The 18,573-nt window shown below is 41.7% G+C and overlaps 1 protein-coding gene across 2 annotated transcripts in view; it reads right to left on the reverse strand.

The window, feature by feature from the left end:
- WAPL (WAPL cohesin release factor) overlaps nt 1-16,761 on the reverse strand; it is a 93,199-nt gene extending 76,438 nt beyond the window's left edge. For both annotated transcript variants that reach the window (XM_086680183.1, XM_086680181.1), the window contains exons 1-2: nt 16,558-16,761; nt 13,273-13,793 (exon numbers count right to left, since the gene is read on the reverse strand). In XM_086680183.1, coding sequence (XP_086536309.1) covers nt 13,273-13,771 — 499 coding nt within the window. In that variant the 5' untranslated portion in view covers nt 13,772-13,793; nt 16,558-16,761. The remainder of the gene's footprint in view (nt 1-13,272; nt 13,794-16,557) is intronic.
- Between the last annotated feature and the right edge of the window lie 1,812 nt (nt 16,762-18,573).

An 18,573-nucleotide genomic window follows, 5' to 3' on the forward strand; every position in this document is an offset into this window, starting at 1 on the left:
TTTCTGGGGCGCCTGGGTAGGTCAGTTGGTTGAGCATCCAACTTCAGCTCAGGTCATGATCTTGATATTCATGGGTTCAAGCCCCATATCCAGCTCTCTGCTGACAGCATAAGCCTGCTTTGGATCCTCTGTTCCCCTCTGCCACTTCCCCACCCTTCCCGTGCACGCACACACACACACAAATACATACATACATACATACATACACACACACACACACACACACACACACACACACACACACACACCCTCTCTCTCTCTCTCTCTCTCTCAAAAATAAACGTTTAAAAAAAAAAGAAAGAAAGAAAATTCATTTCTAAATCCTCAATTCCACATGTACTCTGGTCCAAAATCTGAAGTGCCAACCCACCTGGGATTTAATCATTCTCCCACATTATAAATAATGGCATATTGCTCACCCATTCCTAATCTTACTGTGATATATTGCTCCAATTCTGGCATAACCTATAAAAAAATAATATGATAGATTACCGGCTTCTGTGCTTACTACGTGAGTAACTCTAATGTATGGGTAACATCCTTTGCATGTCAGGCAGTTTCCAATTATTGCTTTCAAACAGAAACTGCTGTAACAACTCTTCCCCTTACTTTTGTCACTATGCTTTCTCACTATTTACATGTATTAAGAAACAAGAATAGATTGATACCAAAGCTTTTTATTATCTAAGCAATGACATTCATACACATGCACTAATTGGAAAAAGTCCTGCCCATCAAGATGTACATTTCCAATAAATTCCAAAATTTCAATAAATTTTGCCTTTAAAATGTATAGTATTCATAGTTGACCAACCATGCACTAATAACTGTGCTCATAACAATCTAGAAGAATTTTTAAATTTAAATATATACATATTCCTGTACAAAGAATTATGAAAAGGATGAATTATTAAATAAACATAAATACGTGCATTAGGATAAAATTCTGAAGGCAAGTGGAATAGAAATACAAGCATCCGACTCCTGATTTCAGCTCAGGTCATGATCTCAGGGTTCATGGGATCAAGCCCCGCGTCAGGCTTTATGCTGACAGTATGGAGCCTACTTAGGATTCTCTCTCCCTCTGTTCCCCTCACCAGCCCCTGCCACGTGGATGCTCTCTCAAAATAAGTAAATAAAGTTAAAAAAAAATACAATTTCAAAAAGATAAAGGGGCACTGTAAATCTTCTGGCTGTGAAAGAACTTGTTTGTTTTTTAATATTTGAAAGTGAACAGCAAATAATTACATTTCCAAGTAAGAAGGCGATTATGATAAAAGGAGAGCAGTCATTCTGGGGGTGAAGGAAGGGACAGATGGAAGAGATTCTAGAGTGGTTGCCAAAATTCTATTTCTTAATGTGGGTGGTGGTTATAAGCATGTTGCTCTTATAAATAATTCATTAAACCACACAGGTATTTCTATACATTGTATTGTATGGTTTTCTGTATCTGTGTTTTTATTTTTTTTTTTAATTTTTTTTTTCAACGTCTATTTATTTTTGGGACAGAGAGAGACAGAGCATGAACGGGGGAGAGGCAGAGAGAGAGGGAGACACAGAATCGGAAACAGGCTCCAGTCTCTGAGCCATCAGCCCAGAGCCCGACGCGGGGCTCGAACTCCCGGACCGCGAGATCGTGACCTGGCCCAAGTCGGACGCTTAACCGACTGCACCACCCAGGCGCCCCTGTATCTGTGTTTTTATAATAAAACGGTCAAAAAATCACAGATACTTAAATGTTTTATTTTAAAACATCAATATTCATAGGAAATTCTTTTTTTTTTACAAGAAATTATATCTTTTGCAAGCATTTAAATTTGAGATCAATATTTTCATAACCTAGGTACTTACCCAAGAGAAATGAGGAAATATGTCTAACAAAAATCTAAATGTGAATGTTTATGGCAGCTTCATTCATAATTGCCCAAAACTGAAAACAATCCAAATGTCCTTCAACTAAAGAAAGAATTTGGGCATATACAGAATGGAGTATTACTCAGCAATTAAAAAGGAATGGACTACTGTTACGTGGAATACTCTTAAAAGCATTATGCTAAATGAAAGAAGCCAGACTGATTAGACTACATACTACATGATCCCAGGTGTATGACATTTTGGAAAAGATAAAAACTACAGGGACAGAAAAGAGATCAGTGGATGCCAGGGGTTGGAGGTGAGACAAGAGACTGACCAAAAAGGAGCATGAAGGAACTTTTGAGATAACAGAAATATTCTATATCTTGATAGTAATTAATTATACACATTTTCATAGAACTATATGGGTTTGTTTTTAAAATACTACACCAGGTATATTCCACTTGTCCGTCCAGATCCACTCACCATCCTAATCTCAGCCCCAGGAGGCTGATCGATATCAAAAAGTTTCCTTCCTTCTTCCACTGGGTTTTACCCATAAGGAGCCCAGCAGGATGAATGGAGGAACTTTAGGTTCAGGTATACCACCCCGCCCCACCCCCCCACCTCTCCACCCCCATCCCCCCTCCCTCCCACCAGCACTTTCCTTATTAGGCCTCTCAACAAAAGGATACTGCTCCCTTAAGGTGGCTTCCTCTATACAGCTCAGATAATCCCCGTCCCTGTGAAAATGGGTGATAATAGCTTCGCTGCTTGCTAACCAAGGCTAGGGCACCTTGTGATTTCCTTAACATTTTCCCCACAACTTTGTAAATAGTCCCTTTATAAATACACTTTCTTGGTATTAGCCTAATTGGGGCATGCCGCCTATTTCCAGCTGGGATCTTGACTGATAAGACTCAAACTTAAAAAAATATATAGGGGATATAAGAAGCAGGGACAGTTTTCAAACACTTTTCGGACAATGAGTGAATTAACAAAGGTTTGAAAACTGCCATCAGAAAATTTGGTTCTAAAGACACCATGCTTCTCATCTGTTTCTCTGGGTCATGATCCAAAATGTAAACTCATCTTGTCATCTACCTTCTCCCAAACACTTTAATACTCAAAACGTATCCGTACTTCTTTCCAATCTCAAAATCCAACAACCAACTGCCATCACCACCCAAACCCTTAAGTCTAAATCACACAGGACTCAGTGATCAGCACACCCACGTATACCTGGGGGTTCATTCCCTCTACCACTTCTGGGCCCTAGCTGAACCCTGACTACATACATATGCCTCTTACCCTGCAGCCCCTTTCAGTATCTGAGAGTAGGATGCTTTGGGGTCACTAGTATGCTGACTCTCCAGAGACTTTTTATAAAACTATTCCTACTCCACCCTCTTATAAAAGCCCATCCTTTTGAGGCTTGTGTCACTTAGCTAGTTACCCTCTAATCTTCCCCAAACTCGTCATTTAACAACCTCTTATTCTTCATTTAAGGGTTTTACATAGGATTTATAACCTATCCCTCATGCCAGTCTTGCTAGCATCCTGAATTCCATCAAATCCCAATCCCCTGACCTCACAGTTCTTTAAGCTTCTCCCAAAGACAGTCTTCTACATTCCTGCTCAGCCACCAGTTCTCAGCTTCACCCAGAAACTTGTCATGTCCTAGAAGGCTTCACCTCTTAAATATTAAAATCTAGTAACTCACTTCTCAATCACAACCTACCAACTATCCAACCTGTTCCAGTAACCCCATTCCTGACTTTTATTTAACAAGACTCTCAGGGGGCGCCTGGGTGGCTCAGTTGGTTGAGTGGCCGACTTCAGCTCAGGTCATGATCTCACGGTCCATGAGTTCGAGCCCTGCGTCGGGCTCTGTGCTGGCAGCTGGGAGCCTGGAGCCTGCTTTGGATTCTGTGTCTCCCTGTCTCTCTGCTCCTCCCCTGCTTGTGCTCTGTCTCTCTCAAAAATAAATAAATGTTGAAAAGAATTAAAAAAAAAAAATAAGACTCAGTATACTGACCTCTCTTCTTTCCTTTCTCCTATCCACCAGCCTTGTCCAACTCCTAAACGTTTTAAATTTCACAATCATTTCACTCACTCTGGACAATACCCTAAATTCTTTCTTCTCTACCTGTTCACACCACATCTTGTCAGACAAAAATGACAATCCAGGATAATTCTAATTTTCCTATCTAATATTCTTTGTTCTGTGCAGGTTCTGGCTAACAGGGCCTACTAAAGCAGCGGGGGGGGGGGGGGGGGGGGCGTGTTTGCACTCACAATGAGGTAAGTGACCATAAGTTTTTAATGATACAGACTTCACTAAGGCTTCATTGACGTCCAGAAATTCTCTCTATACAGCTCCTGCTTCCATTTTCTGCAACACCTGTTTGAACCCTTTATCCCTCCACTCTAGCCCCCACATTTCCTTGCCCTGATCTTCCTTTCAGGGATAATCTCTTCTATCATTTCATGGGGGAAAATAATGTCTTCATCCATAAAACCACTCTATCTTCCATCCTTTCACTAAGCTCACATTCTCATCCATCTTTCCTCCTACCCAGGAAACATGGTTCCCTTCTTCCAAGACCAATCTCCCCACCTTGTGCTTTGAATCCTATGCTCTAAGGCTCTACTTTGCAATCAAACCTTCCAGAAACCCTCATCACCTCATAACTTTTCAGAACCTCTCTTCTCCCCTTCAAATATCTTTAATAAGTTGTGTACACTTGCTACTCCCATATCCTGTGTACTCACTACTCAGACTGTTCCAACCCAAGCTGCACACTCCAATGCCAATTCTGCAGTCCTCATTCTTGTTGACTTTGCAAGTAGCATTCCAATTCAGTTGATCCTTCATGAACACCTTTCTACTGGCTTCTATAAAATACCAGTGGCTCAATTTTCCTACTGGTGCTCTAGCTGCCTCTATTCAATTTTCTAATCTAGTTTTTTTTTCTTCTTCTCTCCATCAATTAAGTATAACAAGTTCTTCATAGTTCAGTGCTTTCTCCTCTTACATTCTCCTTAATGACTTCATCTAATCCTAGAATTTCAAGTAACATTTACATGCTGAATCTCAAATTTATCATCTCCAACCAAGTCTTATCTACGTTCATACCGGCATACCCTATGCCTCACAAATGTCTCAAATCCAATGTGCCCAAACCTACACTGATGAACCTGCCCTCAAAACATCCCCTTATCTTGGGGCACCTGGGTGGCTCAGTCAGTTAAGGTCTGACTTCGGCTCCGGTCATGATCTCACAGTTGGTGAGTCTAGTCTGAGCCCCGTGTCTGGTTCTGTGCTGACAGCTCGGAGCCTGGAACCTGCTTCAGATTCTGTTTCCCACCCCCCCTCTGCCCCTCCCCCATTCACACTTTGTCTCTCTCTCTCTCAAAAATAATAAACATTAAAAAAGTAAGTCCCCTTATCTCAATACCACCATCTGCTCACATGTTCACATTAGATAACTGAGAGACATTCTTAATGTCTCCTTCTTCCTCACTGTCCACGCCACTAAGCTCTGCTACTTTCATGCTTGCTCAGTGTAGCAGTAGGTCCCAACTTAAGGGTCAGCTTTGGGGGACCTGGGGGGCTCAGTTGGTTAAGCATCTGACTCGTGATCTTGGCTCAGGTCAGGTCTCACGGTTAATAAGATTGAGCCCCATATCAGGCTCTGTGCCGACAGCATAGAGCCTGCTTGAAATTCTCTTTCCCTCTCTCTGCTCCTCACCCACTCTCACTCTCTCTCAAAAAAAAACCGAGTAAACTTGAAAAAAAAAGTTGAAACACTGTTACAAAATTTTCAAGAAGTCAGCTTTGCCCCTATCCCTCACTCAGACCATACACTCTTAAAGGACCCCACATTTTTCTTTTCTTTTTTTTAAAGTTTATTTATGTAATCTCTACACCCAATTTGGGGCTTAAACTCACAGCCCTGAGATCAAGAGTCCCATGCTCTTCCGACTGAACCAGCCAGGCACCCCAGATCCTATATTTTTCTGTAATTTTCAGCACACTTCTTCTCTATTCAATCTCTGTCTTGCCCACTAGAATGTGAATAAGGCAAAATCTTGTTCATTGACATACATGAGCATTCAGCATACACAGGACACAAAATAATAGCTGAATGGCTGGAAGGAAAGCAACCCCCAGACTTTCCTATGAACAAATTCACCCTCCTCTACCATCGGCGCTCTGGAAAAGTTGAGGACTGTTTCCTGGAGTCAAAGATTGGGCAAGAAAAATGTGTGAATCACCTGGCTCTAAATTCTAAAAACATGGAATGCATATGGAAAATCTCTGAAAAGCATCAAGTGTTGTACAAATGTGTTGTCACTGTTTTAAAAGCAGTTATTACCAGCAGAAATCAGTAACTCCATTCCCAGAGGGCATGGACTATGCTTACAGTTTCTACATACTACCTCCTATGGCTGGTATTCAACCTGGATCCGAGAAGAAACTTGTCAGTGGTCACGTGCACTTTTGTTATTGCTCAGACCTTGAAAATAATCCTCCTTTTGGGTGCCTGGGTGGCTCAGTTCATGATCAGGTCATGATCTCGTGGTTCATGAGTTCGAGCCCCACGTCAGGCTCCGTGCTGACAGCTCGGAGCCTGAAGTCTGCTTCCAATTCTGTGTCTCCCTCTCTCTCTCTGCCCCTCCCTTGCTCATACTTTGTCTCTCAAAAATAAGTAAAAGTTAAAAAAAAAAAAAAAAATTTTTCCTAAAAGGAAAATAATCCTTTTACTAAGAAAATATTTTACAAGAAATTAAAGTTCTGGGGCACATGGCTGGCTCAGTCAGAAAAGCATGTGCCTCAATCTCAGGGTTGTGAGTTCAAGTCCTATGATGAGTGTAGAGATTACTAAAAAAAATAAACTTTAAAAGAAATTAAAATTCCACTCATAAACAAAATTTAAAAATTACAGTGTCTTTCAGAATTTGCATACTAAATTTCCATTTGTGTAATATATATCGCAAAAAATGAAAAAAGTAGAAAATACTTATTACTTGTAAAAATAAGGTCAGTTTTATTTGCTAAGTATTATAATTACTTAGGCCACATTTCTTTTAAGTTTATTTATTTATTTAGAAAGAGCAAAAGCAGGAGACGGGCAGAGAGGGAGGGAGGGAGAGAGACTCTCAAGCAGAATCTGAGCTGTCAGCATACAGCCCCACACAGGGCTCAATCTCATAAACTATGAGATCATGACTTGAGCCGAAATCAAGAGTCGGACACTTAAAGGACTGAGCCACCCAGGCACCCCAGGCCACAATTTTTATTGAAAAGAAAATTATTCAGGGTCACCTGGTGGTTCAGTTGGCTGAACGACTGACTCTTGATTTCGGCTTAGGTCAAAAGGTGCTTGGGATTCTCTTTCCCCTCCCCTGCTTGCTCATAAGTGTGCTCTCCTCTCAAGATAAATAAATATTTTTTTAAAAAAGAAAATTATTTAAATAGAGGCAAGAGGGAATCTAGAATGTGTTCCTATCAATTATCTCCAACGCCAAAATAAAACTAAAACTGTACAGTGACACTGTTATTTTTTTTTTTAATATACGAAATTTATTGTCAAATTGGTTTCCATACAACACCCAGTGCTCATCCCAAAAGATGCCCTCTTCAATACCCATCACCTACCCTCCCCTCCCTCCCACCCCCTATCAGCCCTCAGTTTGTTCTCAGTTTTTAAGAGTCTCTTATGCTTTGGCTCTCTCCCACTCTAACCTCTTTGTTTTTGTTTTTTTTTTTTCCCTTCCCTTCCCCCATGGGTTTCTGTTAAGTTTCTCAGGACCAACATAAGAGTGAAAGCATATGGTATGTGTCTTTCTCTGTATGGCTTATTTCACTTAGCATCACACTCTCCAGTTCCATCCACGTTGCTACAAAGGGCCATATTTCATTCTTTCTCATTGCCACGTAGTATTCCATTGTGTATATAAACCACAATTTCTTTATCCATTCATCAGTTGATAGACATTTAGGCTCTTTTCCACAATTTGGCTATTGCTGAGTGCTGCTATAAACATTGGGGTACAAGTGCCCCTATGCATCAGTACTCCTGTATCCCTTGGGTAAATTCCTAGCAGTGCTACTGCTGGGTCATAGGGTAGGTCTATTTTTAATTTTTTGAGGAACCTCCACACTGTTTTCCAGAGTGGCTGCACCAGTTTGCATTCCCACCAACAGGCGACACTGTTATTTTAAATGTAAGCCTCTAAATATGATAAAATTAAGTTCATTCACATCAGAATACAGAAGAGAACACTTTGTTTCTTGAATCTTCTACTAGTAATCTAAGTTATTCACTGAACTGTGATTTACCCTCTATAAAATGGAAACAAAGCCTGACTTACATAGTTCTGATTAAGAATCAATTGATATATAAGATATAAGAGCTCAACACAAAAGTAGGAACTACATAAATAATCGGTCTCATTACTTCCCTTAAAAGAATTTTAGGTCTGACATATACATTCTAAACAACAAATATGTCCAACACCTAAATGAGGGTTAGGAGCTCTTGGTGATGCTACATTTTCAGAATTCTTTACTAATTCTCATTAGTGGTACCTGAGTGGCTCAGTCGGTTCAGTGTCTGACTTTGGTTCAGGTCATGATCTCACAGTTAGTTTGAGCCCCGTGTCGGGCTTTGTGCTGACAGCTCAGAGTCTGCAGCCTGCTTCAGATTCTGTGTCTCCCTCTCTCCCTGCCCCTTCCCTGCTGGCTCACTCGATCTCTCTCTCAAAAATAAATAGACATTAAAAATTAAAAAAAAAAAAACACCCTCATTAATCATCTGTACTTTATCCAATGCGCAGATGAAAATCTCATCTCACCTCACAAGTTCCTGGGCTACTTTAAGTTTTCAGGAATAGAACAATTTATTTCCCTTTCCTAAAATCATCTTCGGGGTGGCTCAGTCAGTTAAGGGTCTGACTTAGGCTAGGCCATGACCTCACGATTTGTGAGTTCGAGCCTTGTGACAGGCTCTGACAGCTCAGAGCCTGGAGACTGCTTCGGATTCTGTGTCTCCCTCTCCCTGCCCCTCCCCCGCTCGTTCTCGTTCTCTCTCTCTCTCTCTCTCTCTCTCTCCCCCCCCCCAAAAATAAACATTCAAAAAATAATCATCTTCAGTTCCAAATCAAAGTTCTTAAATTCCTGACAATAATATCCCTAACACACAAACACTTAGTACAGCTTTAAGCAAATGGAAAAAATGCATTGGCTACAAAACCAGTCATGCAAATTAAGAGCCTATGCAGTAGTTATCTCAATATTTGGCAAGATGTGTAGACTGAATCCCAGCTGGCTGGCAAGGAAAGTGTGCCAAGTGGAAATATAAGTCTTTGCATACTTTATTCTAGAGTCCAGATTAAAAACCTGTAGCAGAAAGCACAAAGATGGAATATGGAAGTAACCTCATATAAAAGGCAAGAGAAACCTTTCATCCTTAATGCACACAGCCCTGGATACCACACTTTACAGAATATTCCAAGATCTCTTAAAAGGACAAAACTTTAGGTACTGCTAACAGTCATTTTTAAGTGGTAAAGCTGTTTGAGAACTCAACTGAAAAGCAATTACAACTAAAGTATTTGCACATAAAATAAAAAGTCCTGAATCTGCATTAAAATAATCCAGGGATTAGAGGATAGGAAGTGGAAAGAGTAGTGTGTAGAGTAGATAAAATAAGGTTTGCCATATATTGACAACTATTGAAGCTGATATAAGTTTTTTATTTTTTAAATCAAGAGTTAGGACATTAAAAAAAATTTTTTTTATCTCTATTTTTGCGGGGGGGTGGGGAGAGACAGAGTGTCAGCAGGGAGGAACAGAGAGAGGGTGACACAGAATCCAAAGCAGGCTCCAGGCTCCAAGCTGTCAGCACAGAGCCTGATGCGGGGCTCGAACTCACGAACTGTGAGATCATGACCTGGGCCAAAGTCAGATGCTTAACCAACTGACTGAGCCACCCAGGCGCCCCAAGAGTTAGGACATTTTAGCAATTCAATCCTTCTCTGCAGTTCTCATTCACAGTTTATAATCTAGATTCTGGTTCTCATACCCATCAAAAATCTATCTGGAAAATGGCAACCATAATACATTTTATCATAACCTTATTCTGTGTTTCCTCTTCAAATGAGCCACAGTTTTTAAAAGTAATACCTGGTATAAAATATTTTACCTATAATTTTAAAAGTAGCTAAAAATTAACCACATATTCCCTGCAGAGAAAGTGATGCACTTTAAAACTTGATGCCAGGAGAAATTTTTACAGTAAATTTGAGCTTGGATAAGCCCTTTTCACCGAAATAATATAATTTTACAGGGAAAATGATCTGAAGGAGCAGGCACTTCCCACAGGAAGGATACAATGGAACTTAGCTACTACACTATGAACAAACTACAATAAAATTTCTCAAAGGCTCTTTCTTGAATAAAGTGTGTAAAAACGACCTGCAAGGGTTTTCTGAGACATTACATGTACAAGCAGTTTCATCTTAAGTCCAAAACATTATCATTCTCGAAGAATCTTTAATCCAAAAAAACCCCCTTTATCAAAAATTTAAGTTTAGTAGGGTGCCTGGGTGGCTCAAGTCGCTTAAGTATCCTTTTGGCTCAGGTCACAATCTCACGGCTTGTGTGATGGAGGCCCGCGTTGGGCTCTGTGCTCATTGGGCTCTGTGCTCACAGCGTGGAATGTGCTTGGGATTCTCTCTCTCTCTGTCCCCCCCCACCACCACCAAATAAATAAACATTAAACACAATTTTTTTTTCACAAATTTAAGTTTGGGTTTCTAAACTTCAATTACAACCAGAAGGCTTCTTTCTGAATGAGAGTAACGGCAGTAACAATATGACAGACAGTAATGCAAGAGTCTAGATATAGGGAAACGCCCAAATGTTAGAGGGGAGGGGGAATGAAAAGCAAGGTCATACCATGTAAAAATATTTCCAAAACTATAACCAACTTATAAAAACCTATAAATGGTTTTTAAGACCTCAGAACTACAACTACCATGAGAACTAAAAGCACTCCTTCAAAGTTCCCTTCTTATCCTACAGGGGGCTGCTAGGGTTGCTGCAGCTCTAGGTGGCCAAGGGAAAGGAGAAAAAAATGTTCATAGTGCTATCCCATTCCCTTTACACTAAGGATGACCTGTGAAGGAGGAAGAGGGATAAGATGTTCTTGAACATCTATCTGTATTTTAGTACCCGTTTTCTACTCATAAAACCATTACCATGCAGTTTGGATTCCTTAAGTCCACAGTATCAGCATTAGAACTACAATTTAGCTTTATCAGACTGGGAAGCTAATATCTCATTTCTACAGAAAACGGTTTCCAATTCCCACCAAACAACTTCAAATGGCAGTTTGGACATACACAGATGTATATGCAATATAAGCAACTTCTATCTATGTAGATTTAATTTCCAAGTTTCTATTGTCCCTCTACCTAAACACTTTGCCTGCTAGTGATGCCCAGTTCTCCAAAAGTTAGCACTTGGGGAAGCTGTGTCTGCCTTCTTGACCAGTTTCGCCACTTCCTCAGCCTCACGTTCCTTCCTCCAGCCTATCTGCCCCCACTGTGGATTAACTATCAGAGGACAAGACAGCAGTAAGAATACTGGATAACGCAAGTGGAACAGCACTCTCATAGCCTATCACAGTGGAGGTAATGTAGTATGTGCTCAATATGTTGAAAATCAATAAATGAATATCATTCCAAATCTGCCACTAGCCAACCTCGGACAGTCACTTGACCTCTTTGAGCCTCATCTGTACAGTAAGGAGAACTGAGTTAGTTTATTTTGGTTCAACAGTCCTGTGACTTGTAATACATGCTTAGAAGCTGAATTGGGAAAGTTTTTAAGCTGTTTTTTATTTTTTTTAATGTTTACTTATTTTTGACAGAGAGAGTGAGTGCAAGCAAGGGAGGGGCAGAGACCGAGGGAGACACAGAATCTGAATCAGGCCACAGGATCCAAGCTGTCAGCACAGAGCCTGATGTGGGGCTTGAACTCACAAACTGAGAGATCATGACCTGAGCTGAAGTCAGACGCTTAACCGACTGAGCCACCCAGGAGCCCCTAAGCTGGTTTTTTTTTTAGTGAAAGATTAACCTAACCTTAAGTTTTGAACAATGTGTCAAGAGAAATGTGGGCAAAGCATAAGGACAGCCAAATCAGAATTAACCAAGAGGATCAAGGGAATGACAATAACAGCTGGCTCATCCTCTCATCCAAGGGTGAGAAAGAGTGAAAAATGTCCAGCATTTTTAGTAAAACTATGCAAGGCAAAGTCTTTTATTATATTGTTTGAGGCACTTATATTAAGCCTCGAGGACAAACTCTTCTTGAGAATTCAGTACTAGGAAAGTTTTGTCTTTACTTCCTTTCAAAATATGAGATCTATATAACCTTTCGTATCACCAAACTTTGCCAAGAAGTCGGAAACTAAGGTCTGTTTTTAACTACAGTGCCATCCTTGTCCTATTGCTAATAAAGCAAGCACACTGTCTCTCCTGCTACCTCCAAGCTTAGTTCTTTAGTGTTTCAGTTAATTGCACTTTTACCGTTTACCCGAAGTCTCAAATCCTTTACGAAGGGAGTAGAGGTAAAACGGATAAAATATGTTATTTTTCGAATGAACCCTAGATGCCAGATTTACAAATTAACACTTTAAAAATACAACTGGTTTTGTGGATTAAAATCTATTAATACAAGTTGCTACTGGCACCAGACTCCACAAATCTCAAATTGCAATGAAGTTCAATTCCTCAATGTTTCCACAATACCTCCTTAATCTTTCTAAACTAGTTTTGAAAAAAAGTCTAACACTCCTAAACCTAATCCTCATTGTAAATGCTCATCTCATTTTCATTATCGGTAACAATACAAATCTTCCCCACTAATGTAAGATATTGTGTCATCCTAACACAACAAAAAGACATGTTTCTTACTAGAAATGGAGTTGGGGAAGAAGGAAAAACTGTTCCCAAAATGCACCACAAGTAACAGTCTGGAAACATTAATATCCAAGCTGCTTAAGTAAAATTTCAACCCCCAATTGGTTTCTTTAAAGTTTTTAAGTCTCTTCTACAAATTATCTAAAGCCCCCATTAATCACAAATGCAGGAAGAAAACTCAAGCAGCAGGATATTTTAGAATTTAAAGCATTTAATAACTAAATGGCATACACAAAGTCTCCTGGCTCAGAATAAAGAAATTCAAGGGGTGCCTGGCTGGCTCTGTCAGAAGAGCATCCAACTCTTGATCTCAGGGTCATGAGTTCAAGCCCCATGAGTCAAGTTGGGTATAGAGATCACTTAAAAAAAAAAAAAAAAAAAAGAGAGAGAGAGAAAGAAAGGAAGGAATTAAAAGCTTACCTGAAGTCATTAATTTAGCACAGCTACTTTTGCTTGCATCATCTTCTAAGATTCGGTTTGTGCTCTTTTCTTTCCCAACCAAAGTTTCTTCCAAATGTAAGCATTTATCAGACCCAACACTGTCTTCACCAACTGCATGACTAATTTTGCTATTAGCTTCAAGTACAGAAGTGACATCTTCCAGCTGAGCAGCTTCACTAGATTCTGAATGAGAGGAACCCTTACCCTGGGCTAAATTCTTTGAAGAAACTGGTAGAGACTCATCATCACTATCAAATCCAAAAGGATCTCCAGTATTTTCTTCTTCCACCTTAGGTTTCTTCGGAATTTCTTGGATATCTGGTTTGAAATTGGGCCTCTTCTGCCCTAATTTAGCCATAAATGTTGTCTCTCCCCATTTTGTGCTAAGGGTGGTCCGTTTGTTAGAAAAGACTTCATCAAATTTTGAACTGCCATTTCCTCCTTTCCTACTGTAGGTTTTCCCAAATCTGGATGTCATTTTGACACCTGTTTCATATTCTCTGTGGGGGGGGGGGGGGAAGAAAAGAAAATATACAATCACCAAACACTTAACAAGCGTTAACACTGAATATAAAAATAACCCAGGGATTCTCCCCCATGGGGGCTTTTCAACAGTCAAGATACAAACTTTAAAAATGGCTGAATACATACAGGGAAGGGGTATAAAGAGAAGGGCTCATTTTTTTATTCTACATACTTCCGTATCTAATTTTTTTTTTATAATGAGTACATAGTCATACACTTACAAAGTAAGCAAGCGTAAGGATTAATCAACTTATCCACAAAACCAACTTACGAGTGGAGTATCCATTTTTTTTTTAATTTCAAATGAATCTATGTACTATTCTCATAAATATCACTTTTACCTTAAGAAAATAATCTGAATAGGGTCATTACTCCTATAAAATCTTATGCACAAAATGTTAATTTTTTTCAGTATCTCAGAATTATCAAATAATTGACTCAATTAGGTCTTGAAATGTCAAAGCATTTATTCATAGGAGGGGGAAAAAGTGGGGAAAATGGTGCTACTTTCTTATGTATTAGAACCTGCAGCCTTTAATACAATCTTAAAGATCCTGATCCTTGGTCTAATGTAGTTTAAACTGTAACTTGAAAAATATTCTCTAGTTGGTCATCTCCCTAATCACAAAAAAACGTATTCTATCTTCTTTGTCTTCATCTGCAGAGTTACGTTTTCTGAAGCTGGTGAATTCCAGCATATTACACCAGTCTGCTGATTATTAAATGAAGCAACAGAAACCTGTAAATTTTCCTCTTTGCTTTATAAAGGATAAGTGGACTCATCTGTTGTTATCTACATAATAATAACAAATACTATAACAAAAAAAATTCAAAATAGTAAATCAAAAGAATAAAACACTTTTTAAAGTAACAGTACTTCTTAAACACTATCAATTCTTATCATTTCCTACACTTTGACCTCCTAAAGTTTAAATGTCAATTTATTAAATATACCCAAAAAAGATCACTGTCTAGATTTGGGGGAAAAAAGCTTCATAATTTGAAATTTAAAATATGACAAGTAGAATAATATTTGACTTCTACTCTTGAATACATTTTGGTCTATACTTTAAACATATTTTTCCTTTACTAACTTAAACTCTTACAACTTATGTCACTATAAACTTAGTTTTATGTATATTCAATAATGATTTTCCTCTCTCGTGTTTGGCTAGAAACCAATTCTAATTTGACAAAGTAATAACTTAGTCATCATACAGATCTGCATTAAGAAAAAATAGTGTGAAGACCTTTTAAAATGTCACAAAACTTTTTCCTGAGATCTACTGTAGATTGACACTAAAGAATCTTTGGCTTTCCTGTTAGGTCCAGTCTAAACAAAACTAAGTATATTTGGCAGCTGCAAGAACAAAAGAAAAAGTCATTTCATTCCTTCAAGAATTTAAAGCCCTCATCTACAGACCTACATTTACATGTACACCAACAAAGCTGGAACATTTTGTATACACTCACAAGGTAACCACCTAAAAATGCTGACTAAATGACACACCAAAAATTTAGACTTGAGCTCCTTTGGGCCCGCAGGAGAAAAACTGGTGGTCTTGCAGTAAAATGGTCTTGGAACCACAAAGCATTCACTGTTGCAAGTTGAAAGTCTGCAGATGAACACTTGATATGAAGGAGTTAACTATTTTAAGCGATAAGAAAATCATGCTTGTTTTTTAAGTGTCCATGTCTTTTACAATTATGTACTAAAATACTGATGAAATAATGTCAGCAATTCTCTAGCTTTAAAGGATGTGGAATGGAAAGTGTGTAGATGAAAAACACTCGGTTAAGAATTAAGAACTGTTGTATCTGAGCGGCAAATACATGGGAATTCATTATGTAATATCCCCTACTTTTGATTTATTTTATAGTTTTCCATGTCTGTTTTGTAAAGTCAGTAGACATACTATCGCGATAACATTATTAATGCCTAGAGTGTAAAGTACGTACAAATTAGTGTAAGAGTGCGGACACAGTTGACACACTTTAAGTATATCTCAAGTACACAAGCTATCTTGCTCAGTCAGGCTTCAAACTCCAAAGACTTTCCTAACTAAAAAGGAAAGAATGATTCACAACTAAGTCTTTACAGTCGTTGGGCCCTTGCCTCTCTGCCCAAAACCAGGTCGAATTTTCAGGAACGTACGCTAGGATTAAAAAGTCCTCACACTTAACCCTCAACCAAGTGTAGCTTCTTTAGGACCCCCAGGGGCTTAGGGGCTTCCACCCAAGAGTGAAAGCCGGAAAGGATGAAGCTAACCACCTAGAGATTCTCACCTGGGGGCGGTCGGTGCACCGGGGGGGGGGGGGGGGGGGGGGTAGCGGGAGACGCGGTCCCCTCCCGCTGGAAGCTCACGCAACTTTTCTCCTCCCCACCCCCACCGCCAGGAACGGGATGTAGCTTCCGACGCCCCGGAAGCCTCTGCCACTGAATCCCCAGGGCAGTGTAAGGCCTTAGTGGCGGCCAGGGGCGGAGGAAAGACGGCAAAGGATTCAGGGCTGAAACCAACGCACTTGACCGCGCTTGGGGAGGGAGGCAAATCAGTGGCCGCCCGAAAGGAACTCAGAAAAAGGAAAAATAAAAGAGGGAAAAGAGAGTTCTCCAGGTCGTTCCCCTGCCCAACTTCCTCAGAGGCTGTGTGGGTGAAACAGCGAGACTTCCAGACCCCTGCTTCCCCCACCCTCCCTGGCTCCCTCCGGGCCTAGGCAGCCGCCCGAGACCTCACTTACCCTCGGCGCCTGGCGGGTGCTTTGGCCTCGGGCCGCCTCCGCCTCTCCTGCTCCCAACGGCCCACGGACGGGCGCGGGAGCCCCGCGCGAGAGAACAGGGCCGGCTTGTGCGCGAAGAGAGGCAAGGGGCTCCGCCACCGTCAGAACCCGCGACTCCGCTCTGGGTAAATAGGAAACCCGGTGGAGGGAGGGGGGGGGGGAGCGGCGGCACCGCAACTTCCCTCCCCGCCTTGAGCGCCGCCGGCCGGGCCCAGGCCTAGGCCTCCCTGGCCGCCGCCGCCAGAGCAGGTACCGGAGCCCGCTACGTGCCCCCGCTAGGCCGCCGCCGCCTCCTGCGCCGCCGCTTCCGCCGGTGAATGGTCAGCGCTGGAGTTTGAACAGGGCCCTGAACCATCTCAACGCCATTTGCGCTCCCGGCCCCCACCTCCTTCCTCCAACAGCCGCTCGCTCCGTCACTCCGCTTCCCACAGGCCCCGCGCGGCCGTCCGACCCCGCAGCCAATCGCGCGGCCGCTTACTCAAACCGCCGCGCAGGCGCTGCTCCCCGCATGCTCCGGCGCCCGCCATTGGCCCGGCCGCAGCGCCCGACGGGAGTTGTAGTCCGGGTTCGCGAGGGCGCTATACTCGCGGCTAGGCGCGGGAGCCGGCGGCGGGAGGAGCGGTTGTGGCGGGCTTTGCCCGCCCGGGCTCGGGAGCCCGTTGCAGCTCCTGACCACGCCGGGAGACGCAGGTGCCGCCAGGGAGGGCCGGGGGCGCAGTGCAGGCAGCTGTGTCAATCGTTTCCCCTCCAGGGACTCGCCCGTGTCTAGGGACGGCGGGTTGTGCAGCTGCGCCAGGCCTGCTGGGGCCGCGGCCTGGGAGCGCGGAGGCGCGGAGTTCGCGGCTGGGAACCGCCCTCTACCCGGCCTGGCGAGTGCTGGCCCGACGCAGGTAACGACTGCGGGAACTGGGAAGCCCGGGGCACTGGGCACCTAACGCCGCGATGTCGGCTCCGGCGCTTGAATGCTCCCGCGACCCCACCGCTCATACTTTCATAGTTCTCCGGTCTGCCCTGCACGCGTTAAAAGAGACCCCAAGAATACTGGATAGTATTATCGTTAACTTTGTTGTGTGTAATAACGCTAACGTGGTTATGTAAGAATTTTTAAAAAAAAAAGTCTGAAGTTTTGACGGGTAAAAGGATTATGACTCTGGGATTTACTTGAAAATAACCAACCGAGGGAGAATAAAGCCAGTGGGGTGTTTTTCCATTGTTGTGTGATGCGTACACAAGGGCTGATTATTCCAGTCTCACTAACGTTTCTGAAATTTTCCATAAATGAAAAATTTCGAGAATTGAACCAGTGATTGCCTCTGGGGAGGACAGGGAGGTGGGAGATTGATGGGAGAAAAGAGTTAATTTTACACTACGCTCCTTTGTGGTCTTTGGGTTTTGGTTTTGTTTTTTTCGGGTCAATGTATTGATTATCAAAGTTGGAAATTTGGATGGGGGGGATTTTTTTTTTTTTTTTTTTTAAAGGCTGCCGTGGGAAAACAGCGTTCTAAAAAGTAGCACAATCGTTTCGTGCTGAGAGGTGCATGATTCATCTGGCTTGGACGGCCCAGCTGTTTGGTGGGTGGTTAATGGAGATACACCTGGGAAATTAGGAAACTAATTGCTTCTAGTGAAAAGCCCTCCCCTTCTTCCGCAAATGGATGATTTGCCTTGAATGCACCCAGAAGTTAACCGGGTTCCTCCAAGTATATTCAGGAAACTCTGAGTCAAGAAAAAATAGTTAAGATATCCTGCAGCCCTTCGCACTAGAAATTTAAGGTGGATTTTAGCATGGCTGAACTGTTTTACTTTTGCCCTACTGTTTACAAAATGTATATTCTGATATTTAAAGATTGTAACAGTACTTTTTCTTGATAAATCAACTTTTGATAGCTTATGTGACTGGAAGTTATAACAGGTCTGTGCATTCCGCTGTGGGCAGTATGTGCATGGCTTGTATTTGGGTCAGTTTTGTCTTTTCAT

The sequence above is a fragment of the Puma concolor genome, chromosome D2 (genome assembly GCF_028749965.1).
Source record: "Puma concolor isolate L17-30 chromosome D2, mPumCon1.1.hap2, whole genome shotgun sequence".
NCBI classification, from domain to species: Eukaryota; Metazoa; Chordata; class Mammalia; order Carnivora; family Felidae; genus Puma; species Puma concolor.